This window comes from Pollicipes pollicipes, unplaced genomic scaffold (genome assembly GCF_011947565.3).
Source record: "Pollicipes pollicipes isolate AB1234 unplaced genomic scaffold, Ppol_2.1 Scaffold_3087;HRSCAF=3621_pilon_pilon_pilon, whole genome shotgun sequence".
In the NCBI taxonomy this organism is placed as follows: Eukaryota; Metazoa; Arthropoda; class Thecostraca; order Pollicipedomorpha; family Pollicipedidae; genus Pollicipes; species Pollicipes pollicipes.
Window position 1 is genome coordinate 20,264,717 of NW_023596225.1, and position 16,915 is coordinate 20,281,631.

The 16,915-nt window shown below is 55.9% G+C and overlaps 1 protein-coding gene and 1 pseudogene across 1 annotated transcript; one reads left to right on the top strand and one right to left on the bottom strand.

Annotated features, from left to right (window-relative positions):
• The window catches only part of LOC119089858 (cyclin-dependent kinase 6-like), a 39,707-nt pseudogene extending 28,046 nt beyond the window's left edge, over positions 1-11,661 (bottom strand).
• A 554-nt stretch (positions 11,662-12,215) lies between these two features.
• Positions 12,216-16,697, top strand: LOC119090618 (nucleolar GTP-binding protein 2). Its single transcript, XM_037213458.1, has 2 exons — positions 12,216-12,316; positions 14,536-16,697. Exon 2 carries the CDS (start codon positions 14,547-14,549, stop codon positions 16,536-16,538), a length of 1,992 nt encoding a protein of 663 aa, XP_037069353.1. The 5' UTR covers positions 12,216-12,316; positions 14,536-14,546; the 3' UTR covers positions 16,539-16,697.
• Positions 16,698-16,915: the final 218 nt, after the last annotated feature.

The following is a 16,915-nucleotide window of genomic DNA, read 5'->3' on the forward strand; positions in this document are numbered from 1 at the left end:
GGGCCCGTCTGCAGCCGGGCGTCGGCCGGAGGGCCGCCGCCGCCGCCGCCGCCGCGTGCTGCACAAGACGCCGCCGGCGGCCAGCCGCCGCTGCATTTTCTCACGGCCGACCGCAGCGGGGCCGGGCCGGGCCGGTCTGGGAGGACCGGGGCCGGCAGAGGCTGGGAGGACGGGGCACCCTCCCGAGGGGAGAGGGCAGCCCCGCTGGACATAAACAGGAGGAGACAGCGGCGATAACGGCGCAGGCGCCGTACAAAGAAAAGGGCAGGAGGACGGGAGAGCGATGCGGGAGGAGAGCTGGCGGGGAGTGCGCGCGTCGGTCAAACAGGGGTAGACAGAGGTTAGACAGCTGACGAGAGGGCGAGAAGACAGAGATAGAGGGCGACGATCAGGGAGAGGGATACATGACGAGAAGAAAATGACAAGAGGAGGCAGATGGAGGACGTGCAAACGCAACGGAGCGAGCGAGAGGGAGGGACGGTAGGATACTGAGAAAGGGAAAGGACAGGGAGAGCTAGGGCAGTAAGAGAGTTAGCGGTGACAAATACATGAATGCAGTAGAAAGAGGACAGTATGAAACGAAGAAGCAGGGACAGATGGGAGAGGGAGCGGGGTAGGCTCGCAGGCCCACGCCACCCCCGGCTCGGCGGCGGCCAGACGAGCTCGCCAGTCGGCCCGCACCAGCGCCTCGGGCCCACGCACACGGCCGTAATTATGTCGAACCTCTGGTATTTGGAAGCCGGACGGGACAGCCGGGCGGACAACGGTGCTTTGACTGGGGTCAGCCGCTGCGGGAGGGCGGGCCGCCGGCCGGCGGTCGAAGGACGAGCGAGAGCCGCGCCGCTCCGGCCCGGAGAGCGAGCGAGAGAGAGCGCGCGACGCCGGCCGCGCCGAGTATGGACAGAGGCGGCGCCGGGCCGGCGACGGCCGAGGATGGCCGCCGGCGGGAGACGCATGGACTGACACACACGCATGCGGAGCGAGAGATACACACGAGATAGCCCGCGACTCACGCCCCCGTACGAAGACGCCGACTCCTGGCGCGACTGTCGCACAAGAGACAGCTGATCATCACGCGTGGTGGGGTGAGTCGTGTCCAGAGTGTTCGGTGGAGAGCTCGCCAAGCTGGCGGCTGCCTCAGGAGGCGGGGGGGGGGGGGGGGCAGGCTGGCAAGGGGCACTTGCTGAGCTGCTCGGCACGATACAGATGCCGTCGCTGTTTGCTACAAGGTTGAGGACAAAATTCTGCCAAAATAGAATTACAGATCTGGGATGGTAGGAGCCGGCGTCTCGCAGCGAGTTATACACACCAAGAACCTGTATTCGAAAGCCCTCCTAGAAAAGCGCTCGGTCAAAGTTACAGAGAAGAGGTGCGCATGCGAGCAGAGCCGCCGGCGTGGAGCGCCAGCCACAACCGGTCTTCCGGCGGCCGGGGCGCTATTGCACCGCGGAATGCCGCCTGTGACGTCATTCACCGATCATCATTTGACATCATCTGTTCATCAGCGGAGCCGCCGCAAGACAGCTGCGGCCCCCCACGCGGCTGTCGGCTACCTCGACTCCGCCCGAGCGTGGCAGGCGGCTGCGCCGTTCACTCCATCCTGCATCGCCACCGACAACAGTGCATGCATCGCGGGCGTTTCTCACCGCAGCACTCCGTGACAGCAACGCCCCACCATTTTCGTCATGCGTTCGCTCTCTACGTCACGTGGCTGGCTGCTCTACTGTATACTCCCAAGCGCTGGCGCTGGCACTCGGTCGTGCCGCCGCCGATGAGAAACACTTGCGGCCGCCGACTCGTGGAACAACAAACAGACGCGTCAACAGCGACCCACCGTTTCCGATCATGCCGATCTCCTCGTAGTTGGTGGCCTGGCGCAGGAACTCTGTGCCGGGACAGACGAAGCCGGCCGCCGGGTCGGTGCTCCGCTCTCGGCCGGCCATCGCTGCTGGAGCCGTCCGCCGGCGCTAGGACATGCTGACTCCTGGAACGGACGGCGGCCCGCGTCAGGCGGGCCGGCCGACTCCGGCCGTACGGACTCCCGGTGGACTCTGGACGCGCGCCGCCGCACGCACGACACCGGTGACCATGCGTGAGAGCGGCGGCGGTCACGTGGCGCGCGGCCGGCGCCGGGGAGCCCCCTGAGCTGGCACCACGTGACCACCGCGGGCGCGGGGCCGACACATCCGGCGGGAAGATGGAGGGGGAGGGCGGGGGGGGGGGAGGGCGCTGACCAGCTGCGCCGCCGGCCGGCCGTCTGGGCTCTCCGGCAGGCGAGAGGGCGCCCGAGCAGGGCGCGGCCAGTCGGCCCGCGCCGGCCACCCGGCCGGCCGCCGCCTTTGTCCAGGGCCAGCCGGGAAAAAGAGCGGTTCAAGGACCCTGGGGTTCATCATCGCACCCCTCGGGCCGGGCCGGGAGGGCGCCACAAAGGCTGCGCCGACGCCCCGGCCGCGACCTGCTGACGCCGGCGATTATTTTCGGGCCAGGCTGTATAAACGGAAATAGAATGTCGCCGCAGTCGGCCCGTTTCCACAGACTATTTCTGAACACACGGCCATGGGTGGTGTGGTAGTGAGAGGTGCAGCAAACGTTGAGCTTTAAAATAGCTGGCTGAAGGTTATATGAGCCTGTATGTGTTGATGACATCAACAGTGGACGGCGATATCATCGGTTTCAAGCCAGTCGACCGTTACGTATCAGCGCAGGAGGTACTGGAATAGCGTGCTAGCTGATATATGCGCAAATGCCTTGCTCTGGCCAAGCCGTCCCTGCCGGCTGAGTGCATAGAAAACCGGGAGTAAGCCGACTTCTCCCCTTTTAGTCCGGTACTCAAACGCCCACGCATCCAACCGCAGAATCAAACACAGCTCAGATGCATCCACCAAGCAGGGACTGCGGCAGCAAGGGAAAGCAGAGGAGGAAGGCGTTACTCCCATCCCGGGATAAAGTAGCACTCGCCCTGATCCGCCGTTCTTCGTAACGCGGACTGATAGGGGGGGGGGGGGGGGCTGCGACCCCCTGGCGTTCTCAAACTAATGAAGGTCAAGCTCAGCAGGAACACCGGTGGGTCGGTATTAGCAAGATGTCGTGACTGGTGCTAGTTTTTAAGTCATAATGTCAATAATTGGCCTGATCATGGCGGGCCAGAGGTCGAATTTTCCAAAAATGGCCTTTTCAGCTTGACATCACTACCTAGGAGACCATGTCTTGCGGCGACAGCACATCTGACAGGCGCGTTCCTTGCTCAACCGAGTACAGCGGTGTATATTCCTCCGTGTTTTGGCCGCACATTTCTGATACATGACTCCGTTCAAGTGGCAATGTCGCCCCGCCGCGTGCTATGCGGCACCGTCGGTAACCGCCCGCCCGCCCGCGCAGGTCGTACATCGCCGCGCAGTGTTCTTCAACTGATGCTGCTCCGGAACTAGACAAACTAGGAAGACGTTTTTGGTGTAAAAAAACACGCCCGATGCATGTATCATGGGCTGCTGAAAATGTGGGCGCAATTGCGTAGCGTGACGGAGAGGCATCCTCAAAAACCTTAGGACTGCATCCCCCCCCCCCCCCCCCACTCCCAATATCCTGGCGAGTGTTAATATCTGGAACACTGGCGTTGCATGATCAGAAACGACGTCAAACAAAACCTCAGCTTGCCCCGTCCACCTCCAGATACGACACGGCGGGACTGTGACCACATCTCCGTAATCGGAAGTTCGTCCAAACCTTTGTTAAATACCGTTTAATGCTAAATAATTGAAAGAAATCAAGGTTGTTTATGTTTAAGCCCGAGCTTCTGGGTGGTTTACATCCTTCAACGCCCACCTAGACATGCCTGTCGCAAAATATAGGCAAATAGACCCCACAGCGAGGTGGGCAACAGTGTGCAGAACCTGACGTCCAAAGAACGGTGACGGTGCAGTGAGCGGAACACAGACTAGCCCGTATGCCAGAGCTGTCGCCTGGAGCATTCGCCAGTCCCAGACTGGTCATGCTCCGGGTGCACCTTTCTCGCCCCCCCCCCCTTCGGCGGGATGACCCGGTGTCACCAGTGAGGCGGTCACCAGGTAGATCGCACGACAGCCCAAAAATCAACCGCCAAATAATATGCTGTCAAACTGGATAAAAAGAAGATATTTACGTGATATCGAGTAGCAGAGATCGCGATCGCGACCACCCAATCCACTAATTAACGTTCCTGCGACGGGCCTCGGTCGGCTTTCTCACAGAGCCGGCGACGTGCCGTTCTCCGCGGGCGGAGCGCAGTTCTTACGGACGCACGTGTTAAAAAGCCGGAAAAGAAAACACGCGGCCGGCGTGAGTACGCGACGCCAGCGGCCTTCCCACAGTTCTGGGTTACCGGGAAGTTCTCGCCGACGTCCCCCCCCTCCCCCCCCCCCCCCCCCAGGCGTCCAGTCACGCCGCGGCTTCAGCACACAAGATGGTGTGACATTTGATAGCAGGAACGGAGATCGTAATTAGACGATAGTTGAGCGGAAATTGCGAATGTTGCATTTTCCAGCTGTCCGTAATCAGCGGATATTTCATTCACGTCTCGATCACATTGCGCGGTGCAACAAAGTTTCCGTGCGTTTGTTCTTACGCTTACCCTCCGCAACACGATGCAGCGCAGGACCAGTTCACAGCAGCACTCCAGGCGGCCACTGTTTCACGAGCTTCTCATCCTTTTACAACGTTCGCCCTCGTCTCGCAGCCTCAGTCAGCCTCAGACTCGCGGACTCTCGGACTCAACCTCAATCCCGGCGACATTTCGACGAGTCACAGTTTGTCCGAGACAACGAAACGTGTATTAGAGGACGAATGACCCTCATTCAGCATTTACAAACGAATGGCGTAGCCTGTAATTTCACTTGTCATTACAGATAGATCACCGCTGGAGGTCAGATGGGATCAACCCCGTGTGCTCGTCAGCATCGATGAACCGGTGTCAAGGGTCACACCTGCTTCACACCGGGTGACATTCGTGCCGTGACACGACCAGCTGCCACCGCGCGCCGGCCAGCAGCCGGGGGCGCCGCCCAGCAGCTGCTGGACGCGTGTGGTGTGTGCGCAGACGACAGCTGGTCTGTGAGCTCCGGCAGCAACAGCGCCCCTGCCGAAGCAGCACCGTCGTCTAGCCAGACCCCAGCAGCCCAGCGTGAGGTCGGCCGCCCCACACATCCGTCCCGGAGCGGACCTGCCCCAGTGTCAGGCCTGCAGACCGGTCCGACACAGGCGACCCTACGCACCACCTCGACCTCCATCTCTACCTCGACCTCGACCTCGACCGGAGCGATTTTCAGGTCGCTGACAGGCGACGGCTAAGCGAAGACGACAGCCGGCGGTACGACAGCGCTTGTCGCGTGGTCGGTGTCGACTCCGTGCCCATGGCTGTGCCTTTGCTGTTCGTTAGGGATCCAGTTACACCCCGGATATGTCATAGAATGAAAAGTAGGTATATGATGTTGCATGAAATCAATTAAACGCGACACCCTCCGCCCAAATTTTCACACCTAAACCAGGGTTTAGTTTCCTGTTCAGTAGAAGATTGGGAGTCATGAGTTGTTTCTCCCCCCCCCCCCCCCGACTAGGACGCCCCTAACTTTAAGAAGAAAATGAGTCAAGTCCGTCGGTAAGCTCGTTTGTCGGCCATATTGGGAGCACGTTTGTTCACTTTTTCACCGCCTAGCCCCCAATTCATTTTGAGAAACTATGCTTCTGACCCTAAACGCTTTTTTCGCTATTCTAGAAAGTCTCGCTTCGGGTCGTGTCGCGAGGCCTCGGCACCATCGTGACCTACGGCGACCCTGTGGCCCATGACCTACGACCAGATCGAGACATTGGTGGAACTTTCCGGATGTCCACCAACTTCAGCGCCGGCTTGTTCGTCCGGCGACATGGTAAATGTTTACTGTCGTCAGGTTCAGCGCGATACGGCAGACCCGGCAGACGCAGCAGCCGGCAGACATGACCGCACGAATGCGCGGTGGATTTCCGGCTCTTTTCATTGTGGTCCCGAGATGGGAAGAAAAAAAAGGATGTCAGAAAATAAAACAAAGACGATTGAAAACTTAGAGGACGGCATAACCAAGGAATCAAGCTGGGCGGCCTACGCACGAAATGATTGCCACACTTTCAGCTCCTTTTCACCACTAGATATGTAATTTTCATACTTATGAATACCTAACCGTTAAGTTTAACGAGATCCAAAAAACGGGTATTGAGTGGTTAAAACTGAATCCCGAGACGATTGTGACGGAAAAACGTAGGGCAAAAAGAGATAGGAGTTAGCTGATGGCTGCTTATTACATAAGCACGTGGGCATGACGGTGAACCGTCCGCATGCTAATTTCCGGAGAATGTTCTGGTCTACATTCTCACGGTGTGTGAACTGAATCAAATTACGGACCAAAAGACCACAGATTGATATATAAACGCGCCGTATAATTCCTGAATTAATGATATCGTGAATAAAGGTTTGACCAAAGTGTAGTCTATGCTTCGAGACATTAAGGCCATCACACCAGGCTGTTACGAATACAGATGCACTATCAGCCACGAAAAGGGGACTTTGAAAATGCAAAGGTAACGTCGAATTCTTGCGTCGAAAAACGGGCGCAAGCCATTACGCTCTGCCCGAATCGAGCCCACCAAGTACCTCCAGCATCTCTGCAAGAGCTGCCAGCGAAAGTCAACATGCAGCGCCGGATGCAGAAATGCCGTGTCACAGCCTGGCCCGCCAGTCCCCCCCCCCCCCCCCTCCGCCCTCCCTCCTAGATCCGCACCAGCGTTCCACAGCGCAGCATCCCTCCCAGGTTAGTGCTCCTTCAGCTCAGCACCACCTGGTAGATCAGCGCAGCACCGCCGGCTCATCATCTATCTGCGGAGCGCAGCACCAGCGTGTCTGACCGGCGGCCGCTGAGCCGGGCGGCGGGCGCGGCCGGCCGGGGTCGGTCAGTGCCGGCCGGCAGACGCTGGGCCGGGGTCGGCCAGCACCGACCGGCAGACGCTGGGCCGGACAGGCGCGGCCGGCCGGGGTCGGTCAGCACCGGCCGGCAGACGCTGAGCCGGGAGGCGGGCGAGGCCGGCCGGGGTCGGGGTCGGTCAGTGCCGGCCGGCAGACGCTGGGCCGAGGTCGGTCAGTGCCGGCCGGCAGACGCTGGAATGCCGCCCGCCAGCCGGCACGTCCGCGCCGATGAACTGATCGGAATGCCGCACTGGGTCATGCTAGACTGCGCCGGCGCCGCTGCACGGCCGCCGTGATGGCTGCAGGTGGGCACGGCACCGGCGCGGCGGCACTGGCGCCCGGCCGCGCCCCGCTCGGCCCGGTCGGCGGCACGGCTCGCGGTCCGGAGCGTCTCGGCGCCGGCTCCGCTGCCGGACGGGCAGGACCAGCCTCCCCCGGCAACACGCCCGTCCGGCAACGCTCCCGGCGGCCGAGCATCGTCCTTGCTTCACTAAACACCACCACCGCTGAGATCAGAACCGCCCTCGCCCAGTCACTAGCTCAGGTGGGCCGCCTGGCAGTGGTACGGAGGGAAGATCAGGATCGACAGGGAGCCCAGACCAGGATCAGGAGACGGAGACTGGGAGAGCGCACCCTCCCCAGCTCCCCAACCGCGCTACGTCACCGCCCCCAGCTCTTGTGACCGCGCTCGGTCAACTGTCAGCTGCTGCGAGTCACTATTCCGGTCGACAGGGATGGGAATGCCTGTACCGCAGAGTCCCGCGGAGCAAAAGCCGCTACCCTGGTGGCCGGCGCGACGGAGCACAAGCCAGCGCCTGGAGCACCACACAGGCTCGCCGGGAGCGCCCGTGTCTCACAGTGCTCGACCACATACCCGGCGACGTGCCTGTGCGCTATCCTCCCCTCACTTGTCACGGCGGCCAACGCAGAGATGACAGCCGGCAAAGGATAATATTATGGGACTCAAAGCGGTTTACAGTTCGCCCACGTTCCCAGCATAGCATTACTGCCTGTAAGAACGACCAGAGGAATCCATCGCGAGCAAAAGCAGGCAAGGTCATGGCGAATCCAATTTCTTGCGCCCGTAGTTAAAAGGAGCCCGCACATTTGACGCAGCGGAGTGGGGAAAGCTAACAGTAGTGGCAGCTGTAACGCAGCGCCAGCCGATATTTTGCGCATTTCACCCGTGGTACAATGGTGGGGGGGGGGGGGGGGGAGGAAGAGAGGGCAAGCAATGACTTTGGGGACAAAGTAAAAAATTCTGAATTTTCAAACAACCATCGTATTTTACTTTGTGAGCAGTGCTCAGCGCTACACGAAATTTCCTACCTAAAAATGCTTAGATTTTACCGAAGACTAGAAAATGTTTATTTTTAAAGCGTTTCCCTCCCCTCACTTGAGGTGGGAATAACCCGATTGGCATGCTAGAACTCGGCGGATAGCCAAAATCATCACTAGAATATGCGAGAACACTGGAATTTGGAGGTGCCAAAAAACACAAGCATTTTCAAAACCACTCAATATTTACTTGGCATGTTATTCTAACCGTTATCCATGATGTGCATGTGGCTGAGACAGCATCGCTTGGTCTCTTCACGCTGGGGCCAGTGTCGGACAGAGCGAACTATACCGCAGAACCGGTACACCACTATGGTATTGGGCTCCTGCAGAACCCGTATTAATAACAATGGAGAGACAGTATACGCGCGGAATATCGCAGCGTCGCGATGGAAAGGGTTGCGGGACATGTGCTTAATACTAAGGCTACGATACACAATATTTCTAGAGATTACCAGAGGCTCAGTCCTTGACTGCTCTATTTGCACATGTCGCAAAACAGCGACGGCATTCCTCCGCGGACTTCCTGCAAGGACAGTTCCTCTTATGCCAACATGCTTCGAATAGCCCACACAATTGAAAAATTCTCAGTGGCCCCACCTGGCTACAATCACCTGAATATGCCTTTGCCGACCTATCGCAGGCTCCAAAAATTCGAGCACAACACAGCTCAGGTCTGGTTTCGTCTGTGTGCTGGAGCGCAGTCATCACGTCTTGTCGACAGCAATGGGGCTCAAAACGCCAGACCAGCATTTGGTGAGAACACAACGTCGGATCAAAGGAGCGCGGTATGGTTCCGCCACCTCAGCCGTGGAAGGTTTACCCAGACCACCCAGCGCCAGCCGCCACAGCGATCGGGTAGAGTACGAATATCGCTGAGGACAAGACCTCGTGCGAGACACAGACAAACTGTCTCACAATGCAACCCCAGTGACCTCCCACGTTGCCTGTGTTCCCAGGAGCGTTGGGGCGTGGGACTGTCAAGGTCTCTGTGAAGCACCAATGGAAGCGAAGCCAGAACCGCAGCGTAAATGTGGGAGGCAGCGTAGCGCGTAGGCGTGGGAGTAAGCAGATCGGAAGCATAACACGGCGTTGGTGCACGAGTGCCCTAGGCGCTACACCAAGACTTTGTAACGGGTCATGCTGTCAAAGTCGGAGCCCTGAGGACGTCCAGAGCGGTCAAATGGTGGGCGGCTCTACCATCCGACCATCGCTGAGCCCACCACAGCGTTCCGACCAAACACTCAAGAGAGCGGTTTCGAGAGTCCGCTCTGTCGCCGGTGTCGGTTCGTGACCCACGGCGCCGGCGGGCGCCGCGTGGCGGCGGGTCGCGCGGCCGGCGCCGGCAGGCTCCCGCTGCATGGCAACACGCCGGCTGGCGGCGCGGGCAGCTGTTTCGAGAGCCCGCTCTGTCGCCGGCGTCGGTTCGTGACCCACGGCGCCGGCGGGCGCCGCGTGGCGGCGGGTCGCGCGGCCGGCGCCGGCAGGCTCCCGTTGCATGGCAACACGCCGGCTGGCGGCGCGGGCAGCTGCATTTACAAGGCCGGCAGCGGCCGAGACGGGATTCCAGGCGGTGGCGCGCGGCGGCGGCGGCGGCGGCGGCGCCGTCCGGGACGGCACGGCACGGGGTGAACCAGGGCTCAGACGCGTCGTCAGCACGTCCGGCGCTGCCACAGCGCAGGTCGGTGCCCGTGGCCCCGACTTTGGCCGGTGCCGGTGCCGGAGACGGCAGCCGTCTGACCCCGGCTGACACAGTACGCGCACCGGCGCCGGGCGAGTACAGCCTTACTCCCGAGGCGCCGGGGTCGCAGGGTGCACACCACGTGACGAAGGTGCAGGACGAACCACTCCATGGGCGGCTAGTACGCAATCGATTTTCCGGGTCTTACAATGAATACCGACGTGGGGAATATCCCCATGCAAGTCCTAAAGGCGAGCATAGCACGTGATCGCGATCGGTCTCTGTCACATCTAAAGGCTGCTGTAGTGCGGCGTCATCCCTCCGAGTCGACATTGTCGCGCCGGCACCCACTTCACAGATGTTCAGCAGTCCGCCAGGACCAAGTGCAACATGCAGGAAGGGTCTATACAGCATCAATACCATGGATGACATGTAGATAGTTAGTAGTGCTATAAGCAAGATGGTAAGACTAATTTTGAGTCCACAAATACCCTGCAAGGCAGACCATATAAAAACCTCATATATCCAATAAGCTTTAACCAGTCTGCATGCCAACAAAAGCATAAATTACCACACAAAACTAAATGTACTGCAGTTAGGGATGTCTTTGCCAATAAAAACATGCTGGTTGGAAAAACAGGCAATCTGAATGATGCAGGAAATGTCAAACAACAATTAAGTAATATGAATACCTTATCACAGCATAAAACACAGGACCAATGTAAATAGTTACAAAATGATAATAAGATGCAGAAGCGGTGAATGCAAAAGGTGCGTAAAATCCAAATATATCACAAAAAGAAGCAATACTTACAAACCAATGATATTTTTTAATAAATGGCCACTGAGTAACTATATGATAAATGGGTGTGCATTACCATCTTTCATATAGTACAATTGGTAGCACACATGAGTTTGTTAAAACCAGGAAACCATCTCTAAAAACTGGTATAAATATCACACAGTCAAAAGTGGAGAGCTCAACACACCACACTCATCCTGCACTAAAACCTGTTATGGTGCAATCTATCAAAGAGGTGATCATAAGTGCATTGCATCTGCCCAGTCCAGTGGTACTCATCAAGTGTAAAGCATCAAACAGGCCTCCAAAAGGGGTGGATGTTTCTCAAACACCAACACAATCTCCAAGGACACAAGCCTTGCACCTTTCTGAGGCTTAAAGCCTCTCCTTTCCAATCTATATCTGGCCATCCTGTCCCTCAGGATATTTGTATGGCTATTTGCCAGCAAGCTCTACTTCCTTTTTATTTGGCCTTGGCTACAAAAGGATCCAACCATGATTTTAGTATGAGTCCCCTGATTATTGACAAAGATTTTACATTGAATACAAACGTGACAAGTTTAAACCGCATGCACAGACACTCTCTAATATCGCAATGACGTGGATGCACAGCGCACGCATGTCTAAATACATAAGTATATTTTTTGTACATGTACTCGACTCGGTCCTTAGTATCTAAGCATAAACATTCTGTAGGTCGCAGAGTTCTCACCTCAAGGCCTGACCAGAGTATGCGCCGGAAGTCGAAAGAGCGCGAAAGTATCGATGCTCGAAACGTCTGCTCCACGTGTTCTGCTTGCGAACCAACGCTATCCCATTTGTCCACGCGCGAAGACGGAGCGGCACCCTCCCTCCAACACTCGCCAATGAATGAAATTCCTCTACGTCCACAACCGTGCAGCTGATTGGCGGCATTTGGTAGCACCCAACAGCTTCAGGCAATTTTCTTCACGTTAGAGGGCACCACTTTGTCCGGGAAAAGGTATCCTGTTGACACTGGTTATCCCTGCTGTGTCGATGCATTTAAGTTTTGAAAAGTACTTAGTTGAGTTAAATGCATTCAAATAAGGCAGGAAGAGCCAGTTTCGTATGTGTCCGGCGTTTCCATTTTTTGGAATCGTAGTTATCAAGTGGCAATCGCTCACAGCCTAATAGTGGTGAATAAAGTGCCGCTTCTACGAGGCCTTTAGTCTTCCGAGATGAAATTTATTCTTTTAACATCAATATAACTAAGTTTCTAAAAAAGGTCCGTTGAAATGTCATTTCTGCACGAGCATGCCGCAAGTAAGCAAATGGAACATAAAACTGCAACAAACAAGGATGAATTTTCCCTGGTCAGGCTAAATTTGGTAGCAATAAGTGCTTTGCCATACATGCTTTACTTGCGGCGTTTACGTGCATGGCGTGCATGAGCAGACCATGTGATCAGGAAGTACTGACCTTATCGGTAGGCGAGTTGGCATTCGGCGAGGAAGTGGAGGAGATTTCAGGAACTCAATCGCGCATAGTTCCAGCTTGTATTATCCATAAGGTACGTTTTTGAGGCTGTCGCTGTTAAGATTTGAGAACTCGGTGGGTGCTTCTGGAGGAGGTCCCGCCATGGCTTTGGTGGTCTAGACCTGAACCCTGTCTGGAACGCCAACATGTTCACGTTATGTTGAGGATAGCCAACGCAGCAGCGATATCGTGGCAAAAATTTAATCGCACATGCTTCATAAATGTGGTAACTCAAAAACAATGTTGGTGGTGGTGAAGTAATTTCTTCAGAAACACTCAAAACATTTTTCTCAGAAATAGATCCAACACAATGCAATTCAGTCTGGCCTGATTTTGCTACTGGTACATGGTACTGTCTGGCACATACCCTGACTGATATAGACATGATGTGCAGAATGTGTCCAGTATTTCAATGAATATTCTATGAGCAACTTCAGTGCATACATGCAGTGAATGCAGAAGCTCAGAGTCAGGCACATGTCTGCCACCAATATCATCACATGAGAGTCAGTGCCTCAGGGAATTATGATGTTGTCAAGATAGTTGCACCCAAAATTTCTTGAAAATATTTTTCAAGCAAGAATAATTTTAAAAGTTCAGTGCCAGTGACTCTGGCCTGAGTTTATTGCATACAGACTCATTTTTCATTGCATCCATGCTGTTTGTGTGTATCTGGTACTGAACAGATTTATTTGCAGACTGGGCTGTTAGTGAACATCTGAATTAAATTGTATCAACATGTTAAATGATATAGAATTTCAGTGCACAAGAAAAATTGCTACAGCAAGAGTAACTCAGTGCATCACAGATCAAGTGAAAAGAATGCATGTTGAAATGGAAGGAAGACTCTTGATGGTTAGGGTAGTGCATGTATTGTCAGCACTCTGCTGTGGTTTTAAATGGGAAATGGGGTGCTGCAGCCTATTATCATAAGTATTATATTCATACTGGCTTCAATCTGGCAAAGTAAATGGTATTTTTATAGCTATTAAATTTGGTTTTAATGACAGCATTCTGCAGGCTGAATTCTTGCCATACAATATTATGTGATAATTATCTGCAGTGCATGGATAACATCACAATTACAATATGAAGCAATGCATTGCATTAAAGTGGATCAAAAGTTGCACCTTTTTGAACCAATTAAAGGGTGCTAAATTGGGCAGGGTGATTGATCTGACACAAATTTGGAGATAAGAATGTGGTCTGAATATGCAAAGTGAGTTCCTGGAGCCTGTCATCATATGCTCCCATGAGATCCATTATTCATTCTTTCTGTTATGCATATGCTATTGCTATCACCATTAAGCATTAAAAGGATAAGGGACTGGGTAGCTTAAGACAAGCATCAGTTGTTTGTTGGAGTTATTTGCTGCTGACTGTGAATTGTGTGATAGATCATGATATCAGCTGCATGGGCCATGTGCTTCAGTTACCACTGATCTCTTTTTCTGGGGTCTTATGGTGTTGCATTTAGCCACATATGCTGTATGGGGTTACCTACTGGTGTCTATCAGAGTGGTCTAACAATTGACAGTGGTGCCAGAAGCTATGCAGCCAAGCCTATCCAGAAGGGGCACAGATGCTCAAAACTGAGAGCATGCTGCTCTCTGAGCCAAGTTCTAATTGGGAATAGAAATACAGGGTGCTGGTAGTGCAGTGGTTAACATGTCTGTCAACCCCTGCATGTCTGGGAATCCAGAGGTGCGGAGTTTGATTCCCCGCAGTGCCCGCCCTTCCTGCCGGAGTGAGAGGCAGGCGACGCCATGTAGCCCAGCAGCTGAGTGCGTCATGAAGCCCCAATGACGCAGGCCAATTGGGAAAATCAGTTGGGGGTCTGATAATTGGATCTCAAAATTTAATTTTACCCCAGGTAATGTTAGGTGGTCCATCCCAGCTCTCCTGTCCATCTCGTGCATCTGTGTGTAATGCTACTGTTCATGAATGCCCTAATGCATTGAATCAGAGCGTAAGCAAGACAGGAATGTGAAAATGATAACCCAATTTCAGTTAGAGCAGAGGTCTTTGAAGCACAAATGCCAGCTTTCCTGTATTTGAGGGGACTTCTGGGACCTACCTGTCAACTTCTAGTGCATTGGTTCACTCATGTAAAACTAAGCAGGGCTATGGGCACTATGTTGTGCTAGTTGTCTGTCTGTGTTGTCCAACGCCAATGTCTGTGCTCGTTAGATACAGCATATGTCGTTCCCATACCGACCACACCACCTCGTCAGCTCGTCGGTTTTGTTGCAGCTGTCGGCGCCATGGCGAAGACAAAAAAGCGTGCGCAAGCGCGCATCAGCTCGAAGCCCAGTGGGTTCAACCCGGCCGGGCACAGCATGAACCCGGACCGGGCGTCGGCCAAGGTGGACCTGCGGGGCGCGCCGTTCGCGCGCGACCGCGCCACCATCAAGCGCCTGCAGATGTACCGCAACCAGAAGGCCAAACGGGACAAGCACGGCAAGATACTGCGACCGATGCCGTTCCAGTCGAAGCTGACGCCGGGCACGGTGGCGCGCGTCGAGCCGAATCAGCGATGGTTCGGTAACACGAAGGTCATCTCCCAGGGCGCGCTGCAGAAGTTCCAGGAGGAGCTGGGCGCGGCCGTCAAGGACCCGTACCAGGTGGTGATGAAGCAGAACAAGCTGCCCGTCACGCTGCTCGGTGAGCGTGCCAAGACGCAACGCGTCCACCTGCTGGAGACGGAGAGCTTTGACAGTGTGTTTGGACCCAAACGGACGCGCAAGCGGCCCAAGATCACCACCAGCGACCTGGCCAGCTACGCCGAGCGCGTGTCGGCAACGCAGGACCGGTACGCGCCCGAGAAGGACCGCGACCTCGTGCGCGAGGCGCCTGACGTGCGCGAGGGCCAGCGCGACTGGGTCATGGGCGCCGGACAGAGCAAGCGCATCTGGAACGAGCTGTACAAGGTGATCGATTCGTCGGATGTGGTGGTGCAGGTGCTGGACGCCCGCGACCCGATGGGCACGCGGTCACCCTACGTGGAGAAGTACCTGAAGAAGGACAAAGCGCACAAGCATCTCATCTTCGTGCTGAACAAGGTGGACCTTGTGCCGACTTGGGTGACGCAGAAGTGGGTGGCGATGCTGAGCCAGGAGTACCCGACCATGGCCTTCCACGCGTCGCTGACCAACTCGTTCGGCAAGGGCGCGCTCATCAACCTGCTGCGCCAGTTCAGCAAGCTGCACTCTGACAAGAAGCAGATCAGCGTCGGCTTCATCGGCTACCCCAACGTGGGCAAGAGCTCCATCATCAACACCATCAAGACGAAGAAGGTGTGTAAGGTAGCGCCGATCGCCGGCGAGACCAAGGTGTGGCAGTACATCGCGCTGATGAAGCGTATCTACTTGATCGACTGTCCCGGCGTTGTGTACCCGTCCGGTGAGACGGACACCGAGAAGGTGCTGAAGGGCGTGGTGCGTGTCGAGCTCATCAGCAGCCCCGAGGACTACATCCCGGCCGTGCTGGAGCGCGTGCGGCCCGAGTACATGCGGCGGACGTACGGCGTGGCCGACTGGACCGACTGTGAAGACTTCCTGGAGCGCATCGCCAAGCGCACCGGCAAGCTGCTCAAGGGCGGGGGCCCGGACGTCAACACCGTCTCCAAGCAGATCCTGAACGACTTCCAGCGCGGCCGGGTCCCGTACTTCGTGCCGCCGCCCGGCTGCGGCACGGCTCGCGAGGCGGGCGCGGCCGACCCGCGGGCGGAGCAGGCCGGCAGCAGCGCGCAGGCGCAGGCTGAGCAGGCCGGCGCCAGTGGGGAGGCGCAGGCGGCGGACGGCGAGGAGCCCCAGGCGCAGCCGGTGCACGCCGTCAGCCAGGACCTCAGTCGCGTGCGCACTGACCTGGAGTTCGAGGGCGACGACGACCAGCCGCTGCAGCAGGACGAGGATCTGTACGTGTCGGACGACGAGCCGGACGAGTCCGAGAGCGAGGACGAGAGCGAGCCGCTGCAGGTGGAGCCGCAGCCGGCCACCGCGGGCGCCAGGAGCAAGCGGAAGTCGGGCAATAAGAGGAAACTCGTCGAGGACGACGGCGATGGTGCAGAGAAGTCTGCCGACAAGAAAACAGCCAAGCAGAGGCGGAAAGAGGAACGGGAAAAGAAAAGCAAAAAGATAGGATCCAATTTTTACGACGTTGTTAATGTCAAGAACAAGAACCGAACGAAGCCAAAGGCTTCTAACGTAGTACCAGGAAAGCGAAATCAGCAGAAGAAAAAAAAGCGAGCCTCCTGATTGTTTTTTTTTTTTTTTTTTGGTGCGATGGATTGATGGTGACTTGTCATGTCTTATGCCTTGAAATGGGAACGATTGGGATAGCATGCTGCTAGACCCAAAGAAGTGTAAGATCCTATTGATAGGAGGGTGTCTCAATATATGTTAATGGGCCACGAATGCTGGAAAATTTGCTGCGGTACCAGTAACGCCACCACACTGTCACAATGCCCTCAGCTGATCGGCATGCAACAGCGATACAACGCAGACACTATGCCCTTTTTCTGGGGATGAATCACCACTCTGGAATTGAAACGAGAGTGACTTTTGGACCTGGCCAAACTTACGACGCAACTAATGCAAAGTTATTGCTCGAGAAGCAGAGTTGTCATTTTGTT

What these genes read in the sequence shown, in the direction of transcription:
- LOC119090618 (XM_037213458.1), top strand. Translation starts at nt 14,547, where the DNA reads ATGGCGAAGACAAAAAAGCGTGCGCAAGCGCGCATCAGCTCGAAGCCC.